Source organism: Zootoca vivipara, chromosome 12 (genome assembly GCF_965207765.1).
Source record: "Zootoca vivipara chromosome 12, rZooViv2.hap1.1, whole genome shotgun sequence".
NCBI classification, from domain to species: domain Eukaryota; kingdom Metazoa; phylum Chordata; class Lepidosauria; order Squamata; family Lacertidae; genus Zootoca; species Zootoca vivipara.
Genome location: NC_142595.1, coordinates 29743016 through 29758286, shown reverse-complemented (window position 1 = coordinate 29758286; position 15271 = coordinate 29743016). Strand labels below are relative to the sequence as shown.

Here is a 15271-nt window from a genome sequence, read left to right as displayed (position 1 = left end):
AAACTTTACTTATTTGGGGCACAATAGTTTCAGGCAAAAACTCTCTACAAAGAACTTTTAAACCACAGTCAAAACTCTTGTTTAAAACTAGTTTAGGATAGACTATTTTCGCCTAAAATAGGTATTTGTGTCACTGCCTAGCAAGAATCTAGGGTGAAGTTCCTAAACAAAGGCTCATCCACACTTTTGCTTTTCCCATAGCTAGAAACCAAGGATGTTGATGCCCCCCCCTCTTTTCCTTGCTCCTTTCCCCAGGAAAACCCACTCTTTAACTTTAAATAAAAAGAAATGACAATCCACCGAAAAGCTGATTGCCTGATGAAAGCAGTGGCACGAGAGAAAGAGTTAGACATGCACTAAATGACAAACAGTCCCTCTCTAAATGTATGATTTGTGATCAGAGATGCAAAATTATTATTGGTACATCTAAGGTGGAGGAAAACAAGATGTCCTTGTGACACCTGGCAGATTTTGTGTCTGCATATCAAAATTTATCTAGAAGCTGTAACTGGTCATGATCTCTCTCCAGTTCCCTATGCTTAGACCTATGAAGAGAAAAGGAACCTTTTCAGGGTAAGTCTGGAAAAGATATTCATAGAAGCGTGCTTCACACCCAAGAGTTTTGATACAGCATTTTTAATCTCCTTATTCCTCATGCTGTAAATTATTGGATTGAACATGGGTGGTACAATGGTATACATCACAGTTAATGCAAAGTCCAGGTCAGATGGAGTCTTAGAGGGAGGCCTAATGTAAGCAAAACATCCTGTGAAACAAAATATGGAGAAGACAACAAGGTGAGGTATGCAAGTGGAGAAGGCCTTTTTCCTTCCCTGAACAGAAGGGAGTTTCCCAACTGCAGTAAAGATGTGCACATAAGTGAAAACAATGAAGACAAAACATCCAGACACAATTGTTGTAGTCGCCACTATAGCTCCAATTTCTGTAAGGTATAAATTAGAACAGGCAAGTGTAAGTAACTGTGGGATCTCACAGAAGAACTGATTGACAATGTTTGAGCAGAAAGGGGTTGCAAAAGTTGCACTAGTGTGCATGACTGCATTGAGAAGGCCAGCAACCCACACACCAGAGACCATTTGTTTGCAGGCTGCCCTGTTCATCACCATTTCATAGTGTAAGGGATTGCAAATGGCAACATAGCGATCATATGCCATGATTGTAAGAACGTCGACATCAGATGATAAAAAGAATAAGAATGAAAGAACTTGAGCAATGCATCCAGCATAAGATATGTCTCTGATATTCATGAGAGAATTGGCGATGGATTTGGGGATGGTGACTGAAACAGCCCCTACGTCCTGTATGGCCAGGTTCATCAGAAAGAAGTACATGGGAGTGTGAAGGTGGTGGTCAAAAGCTACGGCAGAGATGATGAGAAGATTCCCAAATACAATTGCCAGGTACAATACCAGGAAGAGAGAGAAGTGTAGAATCTGCAGTTCCCGTACAGCTGAAAACTCCAGGAGTAGAAATTCAGAGACAGAGGATTCATTGCCTATCTTTGCATTCATCATTAAAATGATTGCTGCTTCTAGAAGAAAACAGGAAGATAAGCATAGGTTTGAGTCCTTTTCTGATAACTTAAATTTGGTATCCAATCCTGCTTTGGATGTGGTGTTTGTGGGATGTAGATTTAAAAGAAAGTAGTAAACAAAATTGTTTAATAATAAATATTCATCTAAAGGAGAAGTTAGCTTTCAACTCCAGATCGATAATGCAAAATTATCATAAGATAAACTACTGCTAAGGACAGGTAGGTAGTCGTGTTGGTCTGACTGCTAAGTAGTCCTTTTTCTTCTGAGAATTATAGGGGTAAAACTACCCAAACATTATAGACATTTATTCATGTATGCTACTACAGTGGCAGGAAGGCTATGTGCCCAGAAACGGAAAGAAGCAGAAGAATCGACGAAAGAATAATGGATACAAAAACCTACAACTATGCAGGAGTTGCAAAACTTACTGGGGGGTGGGGAAATCAAGGTAACAAACATTTTATTTTAAAAAAATAGAAATGCTTTATTGAATATTTACAAACAAAGTGTAAACAGAATTATTGTCATAAACTGTAGTTTCATAAGTATATAATTAAAGTAGATGAATGAAGTAGATCATTTTGGGGGGTGTTAATTTATATTGCAATGCCCATCACAACTTGGGTCCAGGAGACCTTAACATCTTGATTCCTAATATCCCTGTTTTATCAGTGAGGTCTTTGACTGAGTCACTGGTAGTGGTTCCACATGGCTGAGACAAATAGCTCATACTCACCAGCAGACATGCATTCAGTATTCTGGGCCCAATGCTTTGCAACTCCTTCCTAGTTGGGATCACGGAGGTTTCAACGGTTTTCATCTTTGCTGTATGCTTTCAACCTTAATGTACACTGTGCATAGACTTATGAATGTACAAATGCATAGGCTCTTGGCTGGTGAGGACAGAGGCTAACCATTAGTCCTGGTTTGGATGATGTGCTCAGTCAAATCCTGGTATAGCTTAAGATGACAGTAAAAAGGTGCATGGAGGAGCAAGGCGACTGTAATCTTCTTTCCAGGAGGTTGAACATTTATGCACTCTCACTGAGTTAAGCTTTGGCTTAGCTTGTTATGGAAACCAGGTCCTTGGGTTTTCTATGTGCAGTGTAGGTTTCAGGAGAGACCACATAACGAGCAGGATTTCACATTCTACACAATACACAATAGTAGTATTGTTTGTATTTAACCCTCCAAAATACATTTCCAGATGCAATTTCTTCATCACTTTAAGATGTTCTGTATTCTTCTAGCCACTCATGGACCTTTTGTAAAAATAAAAGATGATGATGATGATGATGATAAATCAATCACCTGCATTGTCTTCTGTGAAAGTTAGCATGTTTCTACACTCTTGCAGAATGAAGATTTTACCATGGGGTGGAAATTTATTACTATTGTTTTAGTTATGTTCCTGGGAGTTTGGTCTCAAGAGCCTCAAACAAATCAGCAATTGTGTTCCTTTGTTGCCTGCACTCAGGAGTCCCAAGAAAAGCAGCAATGGGGTTTGTTAAGCCTCGGTCCCAGGAGTCCAACACAAATCCATCAAAGGATGTGAACTTCCACCTTTAAACAAATTGCTCATGAAAATATTTAAGCTAGAATAAACCACCGACACTTAGATTTGTTTATGTTCCTGTTTCTTTTAAAAAAACCATATTATTTAATACTATTAATAGCATAGCTGCCAAGACTCCCTTATTCCCCAGGAAACCCCCATTTTTCCAGCTGTTTCCCGGTTTACTTACCGGCCGGGGGAGGCTCCTTCTGCGAATGTGTAGAGTCTCTGGACATGCGCATAGACGTTTTCTGGTGCGGTGGCCATTTTGGAACTGGGTGGAGCATGCTCAGAAGCAACTTTTGATGCTGCTCTGCCCAGTTCACAAATGGCTGCAGCGTGGTGGCCATTTTGGAGCTGGGCAGAGCAGCATCAAAAGTCGCTTCTGAGCATGCTCCGCCCAGTTCCAAAATGGCGGCAGCGCTACTTCCCGTCTGCTACTTCCGGTCCGATCCCTTATTTTTCTGGCAGGAACTTGGCAGGTATGATTAATAGTGATGCTGTTAATGCCATATAAGTCTTTCTGGAACCTTCTTGTTTCAACTGGACCTTCTCAGACTTATTTCTGATAGTTGTGTGAGATATAACTAGCTCAGTGTTCCCCACTGTGTTCTCCCATTTAGAATATCTGGAGGTGATGCTGTTTATTGCATTGTTCATCTGAGGTCTGTATTTTATATGGTCTGAGAGCTAGTTCTTCATTAACAACATCCCTATGTGTCCCTGAGACACCTTCATTTATCCAACCCTCGCCTTTGGCTGCAGAGGAATCTACGTTCATAACCCTGTGCCACAATATCACTTTTGTCTCAGTAGCTGATGTATCTGGGACTGGACACCTTGTGTTAATTCAGAGTTAAGGTGTTAACACACATGGTATCCTGGTCCTGAGTTTTCTATGAAACAAGAGCTCATCAGGGGAGCTTCCCTGCTCTATGGATGTGGCCCTGTAACTTTGTAATGCCAAATAAGGATCTGTTTTGAGTCCCCCCAGCAAATACCTTATAATTTTAACTTCACTTTCTGCCAGCCCACTAGGGGGACTTTTTGAGACTAGAAGTAACATGAACAATTTTTTCTCAAGTACCTGGGATGTAAACTTACGGTCCATGCCAGGGGAAAAAGTAGCTCTCAAGTGTGACTATTTCAGGATACTTTTGATTGAGTTAGCACAGTGACCCCAAACTAAGGCCCGGGGGCCAGATGCGGCCCAATCACCTTCTAAATCAAGCCCGCAGACGGTCCAGGAATCAGCATGTTTTTACATGAGTAGAATGTGTCTTTTTATTTAAAATGCATATCAGGGTTATTTGTGGGGCCTGCCTCATGCTTTTACATGAGTAGAATGTGTCATTTTATTTAAAATGCATCTCTGGGTTATTTGTGGGGCCTGCCTCATGCTTTTACATGAGTAGAATGTGTCCTTTTATTTAAAATGCATCTATGGGTTATTTGTGGGGCATAGGAATTTGTTTATATTTCTTTTCAAAATATAGTCCGCCCCCCCCCCCACAAGGTCTGAAGGACAGTGGACTGGCCCCCTGCTGAAAAAGTTTGCTGACCCCTGAGTTAGCAGAATGGTTATTTCTCCAAGCACATTAAAACTTAGCTGGATTCCCTGTGAAAATACTTCAGCTAGAATAAATCATAGACACTTAGTTTTGCAAATATGTGAAGATACTTACTCACAGAGTTTCAAACCTTACAGCAACAAGTCTCTATCCATCGGCAGTACAAAAATTAAAGACGTAAAAGTGTTCTCGAAAATTGACTCAAAAAGAAAATAGCTTCATTTCCTTGCAAAAAGGAAAATGCAGTCTTTTGGTTAGCAAAGATGTATACTGTAAAGATTCAGGTCACTTGGTTTTTTTTTTTACAGCTGAGAGCCATATTGCAGCTTTAGCCTGTTCTGGGAAGCAGCAGCTAGAGAAAAACAAGAGGAAAGGGACAATAGCAGCTAGGAGCCTGCTAACTCCACTATACTTGTAACTTGATCTCAGGGCTCATGTTAACCCTTTCATGCACACAAGTGTGAATCAGTAGCTGTATAGCAAAACAAATTTGAGTAAGAATATCTGACTAGCAAGTAGTCACATCCCCACCATGTAAACAAATCTATTCCCAGCTTGGACCAAAATTCTACTGTTGCTTTCTTAATACCCATTGATTCCTTATGTCCTCCAGCATCATATATTTGACTTACAGGGTAGCCTGTAACCTTTTTATCTATACCCCCATTCACTTGAGGCCAGTGTAAAATTTATCTGACTTTTTTCTTGCATTTCTCTATCTCAGTATGCTCTGCACTTTGTATTTGTGCCTACTGTGTTTTGGGTACTGCAAGTCTCCTTTAATACAACTCCATTAATTACCATGAACTCTACTGTATAATGATTGTATGAACTTGACATTCTGTGTGCTAACAGGTGTCAAGAGGTTGCCTGTATGACCACCTGAAGGGTATCAACTTTACCCTCTCTCAGTTCAGTCCATACATTGGTAAGTTTTTCAATAGTCTATTAACTAGACATATGCCATCTCACAGACAGTCTCTTGACTATTCTCTCTCTCTCTCTCTCTCTCTCTCTCTCTCTCTCTCTCTCTCTCTCTCTCTCTCTCTCTCTCTCATTTTTATGGGTTTTGCACATGTTTCCGAAATATAACATCCCATTTTATACAATATAACAAACCTTTGGCTATCACAGCCTAGGACTTCCGTCAGCCTCGACTAATTGTTTTCTAACTTTCTTTCTGATGCTGCATTTTATTTGAATAGTTATTGCTATAAAATCCAAATCGTAAATAAATTCCTTTTTGGCCTTTTTTGGAATGATTAATGTAATTCTCCTTACAAAACTCAGGAATCCCACACAAAACAACAATGGTCTTTTTTAAAGACTTTGTCCCAGGTGTGTAACACAAATAATCAAGGTATGTAAATAAACCATTCTGTTTCAAAACAACTTACTATATAACATTTAAAATACTTCTGTGAGATATGACTAGCTCAGTGTGTGTCCCCCCCCCACTGTGTTCTTCCTGCTTCTTCCATTCTTTCCTCCCTTTTATGATATCTGAAGTAGATGCTTTCTGTTGTATTTTTATTCTTGACAATCTGAGGTCTGTATTTGATATGATCTGGGTGTTACTTTTTAAAAGAGCCCTATGTGTCCATATGATTCAATCATGCCTTTTTAATTGTCACCTTTGGTTGTAGTGGGATTTGTGCTTATAACCCTGTGCTGTCACACATTTTTTCTACATCTCTTTTGTATCTGATACTGGACGACTTGTGTTAAATCAGAGTTAGGGTGTTCTGCACATTGTAGTCTAGTCCTGAGTTTTCTATTAAATAAGAGCTTAGCTAGTTATGTGACCGAATCGTTTTCTAATACCAAATGAAGCTCAGTTTTGAGTCTAAGGCTTTTTACAGCAAATTCTTTATGATTTTTATTTTGCTTTTTGCCCCACTAGTCTAGTGGCAGGCAGTGAAATTTCTCATAGGGGATCAGTTAGGGCCAGGGGCACTAGCTTGCAAAGGCATGTGGGGTTCAATGTTATGTGTGTGACGCTGTGACGTGCTGATGTCGGGCATGTGAGCATCGTGCCTCGATCCCTAAACTGGGCAAAGCTTCCTGGGCTTTGGGAAGGAGGCACCAAGGGAACATTTAGGGGACTAGCCTAGTCCCCTTAGTCCAATGGCTGCTTACCACTGCACTAGTCTGAAGCTTTTTGGGACTACAATGTCTCCTTTAAATACTATGCCATCAGTTACCATGAGTTTAACTGTAGGATGAGTGTATGGGCTTAACATTCTGTGGGCTGACCCACCTGTAGAGATGGCCCTATCTCAGTTCAGTCCATGCACTTGTAGAGACTGGCCATTTTTAAACTATCATTTGACACAAACCACCTCACAGTCAGTCTCACTGCTTATCTCCACTGTACTAAAAGCTCTGGGCAATGCATGAACCACAACTAATTTTCACCAGGTGTAAACTCTAAGGAAATACCATAGATTTCACCTGGGGGAAAATCCTATAAAAATATAGTCTTTAGCCAATACCGCTCACATTTGTAATCAATAGAGTTGTGGCCAAAATTTGTCCAATAACCTTAAACTTAAATTCTGTGTCCGTTTGAAGTTCTTTATTCCAACGGGGGGGTTGGTTTAAAGGGTCTTGACACGCGACTGGATAGCATGACCAATTTTCACAGTGTTTAAAAGATACAACTCTCCTTAGTAACAACACTGGATACATCTGTTTACTTACACTCATTGTGGGTTACAACTTAATGGATAGTCTTCAAAGGCACGACACTTCATTTTATTCATGCTTATTCATGTAAGACACAATATGTAGTTTCAGGCAGACACTCTTTACACTGAACTTTAAAACCCCAGTCAGCACTTTTCTTCAAACCTCTTTGCAGGATAGATTATTTCCATTTATAATGGGCATTTGTTTCACTAGCAACTATCTTACAACTTCTCCTAAGCTTTATAATTCCCCTTCAAGGAATTAAATTGGTCATCCATGTTTAGCTAGTTCCTAATCCCAAACAGAAAAAGTCCTTCTCTCTCTAGCCATGGCTGCCAAGTTTTCCCTTTTCTCGCGAGGAAGCCTATTCAGCATAAGGGAATTTCCCTTTAAAAAAGGGAGAACTTGGCAGCTATGTATCTAGCTGACATACAATCCCACTCTGTTTGACAGCAAAGTTTTGTATGTTTACATGCTGCAGGGTATCAGAGCTGAAAGGAAACATGACCTGTTACTATCCATATTTTAGAAGATTAAGGGTTGCTGAGATGTGTTCAGCCACTTTAAGAATCATGCAAGTGAACAATAGGGTATAAACGTCAACATACATATGTAAATGTATTATCAACATGCCATGGGATGTGACAAGGAAAAGTGTGAAAGATAGAGTTCAGCTGAAGGAATACAAGGTGACCATTTAAAACAATGCAGATGTTGAGTTTGCATATATGAATCTATCAGGAAGATTTCACTTGAAATGATGCTCTGTTCCAGGAAACCTCTTTAATTATACCTTTTCAGAACAATCTTGGAAGATATAACCAGAGAAGATTGCCTCAAACCCAGCAGCTTTGATAAAGCATTTTTAATCTCCTTATTTCTCATGCTATAAATTATTGGATTGAACAAGGGTGGTACAAGACTATACATCACAGTTAGTGCAAAGTCCAGGTCAGATGGAGTTTTAGAGGGAGGCCGAAGGTAAGCAAACCATGCTGTGAAACAAAATACGGAGAAGACAACAAGGTGAGGTATGCAAGTGGAGAAGGCCTTTTTCCTTCCCTGAACAGAAGGGATTTTCAGAACTGCAGTAAAGATATGAACATAAGTGACAACAATGAAGACAAAACACCAAGACACAACTGTTACACTCACTACTAAAGCTCCAATTTCCAATAGGTATAGGTTTGAGCAAGCAAGTGGAAGTATCTTTGGGATCTCACAAAAGAATTGATTGACAATGTTTGAGCAGAAAGGGGTTGCAAAAGTTGCACTCGTGTGCATGACTGCATTGAAAATTCCAGCAACCCACACACCAGCAACCATTTGTTTGCAGGCTGTCCTGTTCATCACCATTTCATATTGTAAGGGATTGCAGATGGCAACATAGCGATCATATGCCATGACTGTAAGAAGGGAAATATCAGATGCCAAGAAGAAAATAAGGAAAAGAACTTGAGCAACGCATCCAGTGTAAGAAATGCTTCTGGTATTCATGAGAGAATTCACGATGGATTTGGGGATGGTGACGGAAACTGCCCCCAGGTCCTGGATGGCCAAGTTCATCAGAAAGAAGTACATGGGAGTGTGAAGGTGGTGGTCAAAAGCTACGGCAGAGATGATGAGAAGATTCCCAAATACAGTTGCAAGGTACAATAACAGGAACATAAAGAAGTGTAGAATCTGCAGTTCTCGTATTGATGAGAACTCCAGGAGCAGAAATTCAGAGACAGAGGATTCATTACTTATTCTCTCCTTCATTACTAAAAAAAATTCCTTCCTCTGGAAGGAAACAGGAAGATAAATATTGGTTTAAGTCCTCTTGTGATAGCAAATATTTACAGTACTACTTTGGAAGAGGTTTTGTTGGATGTTGAAGGTAAAAGAAATAAGTGAACAAAAAAGGAGAAACAATAAATCTTTATGTAAATAAGAACTTAGCTTTCAACTCCATATAGATTATATATCACTATTTTAAAATAAGCTACCACTGTTTCAAAACTAGTAGGTTGTGCTGTTCACAAGCTCTTGAAGTCGAATGCTGCCACTGCTAGAGGAGGAAAACGGGAGTCCCACTGCCATCATTGCCATACTTGCTTAGTATGTGGAAATATGCAGAGGGCAGATGCAGCTTGAGAGAATCCCCATATTGACAAAACATATTTTGATATCGTAATTCAGTATCAAAACTGAAGGAACTCTTTAATATAGCGGGATAACTTGCTGCCTTTATCATACAAATTCAAAATCAAGTTTCTTCTATTAAATTCCAATGTCCATAACAATTTGGGTCTTAGCTTTGTTATGTGTTTGTAACCTTAATGCATACAGTGTACAATTCACATTGTTATTCATGTAAAATGTATAGGGTCACAGCTGCTTTGCTCTTCCCAAGATCTTTTTGCTGCCACATTATGCTAAGCCAAGACAATGTGTTTCAGCTCCCTCCTCACTCACTTGGAGCTGCAATGAAGGTTTGTTCTTGGTTGAATTCATGGTTGGTGAGGAGAGAGGCTAACCACTAGTCTTGGCTTGGATGACATGCTAAAAAAATCTTGGTGAATCGTGTGCATGACTGCATTGAAAATTCCAGCAACCCACACACCAGCAACCATTTGTTGGCAGGCTGTGTTTCAGCTCCCTCCTTGCTCACTTGGAGCTGCAATGAAGGTTTGTTCTTGGTTGAAGTTCATGGTTGGTGAGGAGAGAGGCTAACAACTAGTCTTGGCTTGCCTGACATGCTTAAAAAAAACAAAACATGGTGAAGCTTGAGCTGACCGCAAAAAGGATCATGGAGGAGCAAAGCTACATTACTCTTCTCTCCATGAGGTTCAACATTTCTGCAGTCTTCCTAAGATAAAATTTGGTTTATAATGTCATGCAAACCCGGTCATTGGGTATTCTATGTGAGTCTCAATAAGTTCCAGGAGAGACCGCAACAAGCAGATTTCCCCATTCTACACAATCCACTATACCGGTAGAAGTATTGTCTGCGTTTAGTCCTCTGAAAACTACTCAGGTATCACTAAAGTTATAAAAATATAAATATCTTACACTTTTCATTAATAGAAAGTAGATTTCCAGATGCAATTTCTTCATTACTTCATTTTCATCTGTATTTTAAGAAACCACCCCTTCCTTTTCTTCTGTAGCAGAGTACATATCTGTCTACTCCTCCAGAATGGAGCTTTTAACATGGAGTGGAAAATTATAGTGTGTGTGTGTGTGTGTGTGTGTGTGTGTGTGTGTGTGTGTGTGTGTGTGTTTCTATGCACTCCTCAGAGTTTGGTCTCAAGAGCCCAACACAAATTAGCCATTGTGTCTCTGGAAGCTTGGACTCAGGAGATAAAAGTAGTGTTTCTAAATACTTGGCCCCAGTAGTCTAATACAAATAATTAAGATGTGTAGAAAACAAAACAAAACAAAACAAAGCCTTCCCATTTCTAAACAGCACACTATATAATGCTTAAAATAATAATAATAATAATAATAATAATAATAATAATAATAATAATAATACATAAGTCTGTCTGGAACCTTCTGGTTTCAACTTGACTTTCTCAGACTTGTTTCATTCATTCATTCTTTTTAAATAATGCTTTTATTTATTTTCATGATACAGAGAGTCACTGGCGGAGGAAAGGGGGGAGTGCACTGACCCCGCACCATTGGGGAGGGGGGGACCATCGTGGCCGCACCCCTGTACACATGCCACGCACCCCCCATTGCGCAGGGCACCAGGACGTGGCCACGCCCTCGTGGGTGGCATGCCACGGCTACTGGGCGTGTGCCACACCCCTGTGGGCAGCATGCCATGCCCCCAGAATGTGCACCAGCCATGCCCCCACCTGCTCTCCACCTCCGGTTTTGGAGCGTGCACCTTCGCCACTGCAGAGAGTTCTGTGAGGTGTTCCCCGCTCCATTCCCCCCCTTCCTGTGTTTTGGTCAGTGCTCTAAATTTCACCAAGGTGTTTATCTTGTGAACTGCCATGATAGCTTGTGATGAAGGGTGGTATTTAAATCCAACAAATAGTAAAATAATAATAATAACTTTAAGGAAATACCATAGTGTTCCACGTGAAAAAAAAGTTGGAAGGGCATCCTAGAAGCCACCATTTGCAATGCAGGCAAGGGATTTGTGATTTGCTTCTGCTAATACTGGTCTCCCATATATAAATGTGTGGATTTTTTTGACATTCAAATACAAGGGCCAGCAGCTATTTTTCTATTTGTGTATGGTTACTTTTGGGGTTGATGAGAGGCCTTGTAGCATATACCACTTGTCTCCAGAGTTTCCATATCTATGTGGGATTTAACGTGCATCAATATTGTCTTGGGTTGCCCTGGGCAAAATATAGTGACTGACAATCTAATGAATAAATTAACAAATTAACAGGTGTTTGTTTGTTTGTTTTTCAAAAAAACCTATATCAAAGCAGTTCCCATGCCTTCTCTGGAGACAACTATATGCAGTTCATAATCAGAATATTGTGTTCAAATCTTTAGAATATGTTAGGATACATGAAACTCCAGTCATATTTTTGAAAGGATGTGATTTTGTTTTGCTTTTTAAGATTCTGAGAAATTGTGTCAGTGGCCCCTGTGTCACATTCCCTCACTAAAGATGGGAGTTGGGTAACATGACCAATTTCCTGGGTTTTTAAAAGATGCAACGCTCCCTAGTGTCAACACTGGAAATATCTCTTAAGTAGAAAAGTCAGGTGTTCTACTTATGTGAAGTATGCCCTGTGTTCAATTATCTCCCACCAAAGGTTCAAAGTAATGAGGAGGCACTTCTAGAACAAAGATAGAATTTTATATATTTACATTCAATGAGGATTCCAGATTAATATTCACTCTCTTAAAACACAACACTTCATTTTAGAAACTTTACTTATGAGGGGCACAATAGTTTCAGGCAAGAACTTTTAAACCACAGTCAACGCTCTTGTTTAAAACTAGTTTAGGATAGACTATTTTCACCTAAAATGGGTATTAGTGTCACTGCCTAGCAAGAATCTCACAGCCCCATCTAGGGTGTTTTCCTTAGCCTTATGGAGGCAAAATGGGTTGCCCTCCAAAGGTAATCCCTAAATCCAATCAGAACAGGTCCTTCTCAACTGAAGTTCCTAAACAAGGGCTCATCCACACTTTTGCTTTTCCCATAGCTAGAAACAAAGGGTGTGAATGGTTTTGTTTCCTCCTTTCCGTGCTCCATTCCCCAGGAAAACCCACTATTTAGCTTTAAATAAAAAGAAATGACAATCAACAAAAAAGCTGATTGCCTGATGAAAGCAGTGGCACAAGAGAAAGAATTAGACATGCACTAAATGATGGACAGTCACTCTCTAAATGTATGATTTGTGATCAGAGATGCAAAATTATTATTGGTACACCTAAGGTGGAGGAACACAAGATGTCTTTGTGACACATGGCAGATTTTGAGTCTGCATATCAAAATTTATCTAGAAGCTGTAACTGGTCATGGTATCTTCACAATCCCTTATGCTTAGACCTACCAAGAGAAATGTAACCTTTTCATGATAAGTCTGAAAAAGATATTCATAGAAGCGTGCTTCACACCCAAGAGTTTTGATACAGCATTTTTAATCTCCTTATTCCTCATGCTGTAAATTATTGGATTGAACATGGGTGGTACAATGGTATACATCAGGCACGTCCAACAGGTAGATCGTGATCTACCGGTAGATCATTGGACGTCTGTGGTAGATCACTGGCTCCCCTAAAAGAAGCTCATCATTTTTGCCCTGCACCCCTAAAAATGTGGCTTTCCCCCTCCCTAAAAAAAGTTCAACAACTTTGACCTGAACCCCTAAAAAGGAGGTAGATCACTGCCAGTTCTTAACTTTGTGAGTAGATCGCAGTCTCTTGGGAGTTGGCCACCCCTGGTATACATCACAGTTAATGCAAAGTCCAAGTCAGATGGAGTTTTAGAGGGAGGCCTAAGGTAAGCAAAGCATGATGTGAAACAAAATACGGAGAAGACAACAAGGTGAGGGATGCAAGTGGAGAAGGCCTTTTTCCTTCCCTGAACAGAAGGGATTTTCAGAACCGCAGTAAAGATGTGCACATAAGTGAAAACAACGAAGACAAAACATCCAGGCACAAGTATTATACCCACCACTATAGCTCCAATTTCTGCAAGGTATAAATTAGAGCAGGCAAGTGTAAGTAACTGTGGGATCTCACAGAAAAACTGATTGACAATGTTTGAGCAGAAAGGGGTGGCAAAAGTTGCACTCGTGTGCATGACTGCATTGAGAAGGCCAGCTACCCACACACCAGAGACCATTTGTTTGCAGGCTGCCCTGTTCATCACCATTTCATATTGTAAGGGATTGCAAATGGCAACATAGCGATCGTATGCCATGACTGTAAGAAGGGCGGTATCAGATGATAGAAAGAAAACAAATAAGAGGACCTGAGCAACACATCCAGCATAAGAAATGTGTCTGGTATTCATGAGAGAATTGGCCATGGATTTGGGGATGGTGACTGAAACAGCCCCTATGTCCTGGATAGCCAAGTTCATCAAAAAGAAGTACAGGGGAGTGTGAAGGTGGTGGTCAAAAGCTACTGCACAGATGATGAGAAGATTCCCAAATACAATTGCCAGGTACAATACCAGGAAGAGAGAGAAGTGTACTTTTTTTTAACAGCCCTATGTGTCCATATGATACAATCATGCCTTTTTGATTGTCACCTTTGGTTCTAGTGGGATTTGTGCTTATTTGTGTAGTGGGATTTGTGCTTGTGTTAAATCAGAGTTAGGGTGTTCTGCACATTGTAGTCTAGTCCTCAGTTTTCTATTAAATAAACGCTTAGCTAGTTCTATGACCCAAACATTTTGTAATACCAAATCAAGCTCAGTTTTGAGTCTAAGGCTTTTTACAGCAAATCCTTTATAATTTTTATTTTGCTTCCTGCCACCCCGCTAGTCTAGTGTCGGGCAGTGAAATTTGTTATAGGGGATCAGTTAGGGCCAGAGGCACCAACTTGCAAACGCATGTGGGGGTCAATGTTATGTGTGTGACGCTGTGACGTCCTGATGTCGGGCATCTCCATCCCTAAGCTGGGCAGAAGCTTCCTGGGCTTTGGGAAGGAGGCATTTAGGGGGACTAGCCTAGTCCCCTTAGTCCAATGGCTGCTCACCACTGCACTAGTCTGAAGCTATTTGGGACTATAATGTCTCCTTTAAATACTACACCATCAGTTACTGTCAGGGGGTTGTTGCGGCTACTCTAGAGTAACGACACTCCGCATGCTTGTCTTTCAGCAGTTTTTATTTAGTGCAGCCTATTTACAGTGAGCTAGGTATGTACAACATGTCTGCTTAGTCCGACGCAGAATCCGGCACTGCACTGCCCTTGGACCTCCTCCAGCATAAGAGTCTTGGGACGGCAAATCTCTTTCCCCTCCTTCTCCTGCGTATTTCCGGAACCGGAGGAAAAAAGGGTCTACACTCCATGTTTTCCTTCTCCCCCCTTTCCCCCCCCCTCTCTTCCTCCCTCCTTTGTAGCAGGGGCTCTCCCATGCTGCCAGAGCCCTGGCCCTCTCTCCCCACTTCCTGACTGGACTCCTGAGCTTCCTCGCTGCTATCGCTGCTTGGGGAGGAGCTGCTTCTGATGAGGGGAGGAGGATCCCTATATTCTCTTCCCCTTACATCCACCATGAGTTTAACTGTAGGATGAGTGTATGGGCTTAACATTCTGTGGCCTGACCCACCTGTAGAGATGGCCCATATAACCATCTGAAAAGTATTCTTTTGCCCTATCTCAGTTCGGTCCATGCACTTGTAGAGACTGGCCATTTTTAAACTATCATTTGCCACATACCACCTCATAGTAAGTCTCACTGCTTATCTCCACTGTGCTAAA

At 40.7% G+C, this 15271-nt stretch overlaps 3 protein-coding genes across 3 annotated transcripts; all 3 read right to left on the bottom strand.

Annotated features, from left to right (window-relative positions):
• Positions 1-501: 501 nt before the first annotated feature.
• Positions 502-1571, bottom strand: LOC118078022 (olfactory receptor 14A16-like). The gene has a single exon (XM_060281169.2). The coding sequence runs from the start codon at positions 1533-1535 to the stop codon at positions 546-548; it is 990 nt and encodes a 329-aa protein (XP_060137152.2). The 5' UTR covers positions 1536-1571; the 3' UTR covers positions 502-545.
• Positions 1572-8156: 6585 nt separating this feature from the next.
• Positions 8157-9134, bottom strand: LOC118078465 (olfactory receptor 14A16-like). Its single transcript, XM_035102343.3, has one exon. It carries the CDS (start codon positions 9132-9134, stop codon positions 8157-8159), a length of 978 nt encoding a protein of 325 aa, XP_034958234.3.
• A 3754-nt stretch (positions 9135-12888) lies between these two features.
• Positions 12889-15204, bottom strand: LOC148683899 (olfactory receptor 14A16-like). Its single transcript, XM_088654642.1, has 3 exons — positions 15120-15204; positions 13293-14039; positions 12889-13046 (listed from the first exon to the last, which is right to left on the bottom strand). Exons 1-3 carry the CDS (start codon positions 15202-15204, stop codon positions 12889-12891), a joined length of 990 nt encoding a protein of 329 aa, XP_088510768.1.
• Positions 15205-15271: the final 67 nt, after the last annotated feature.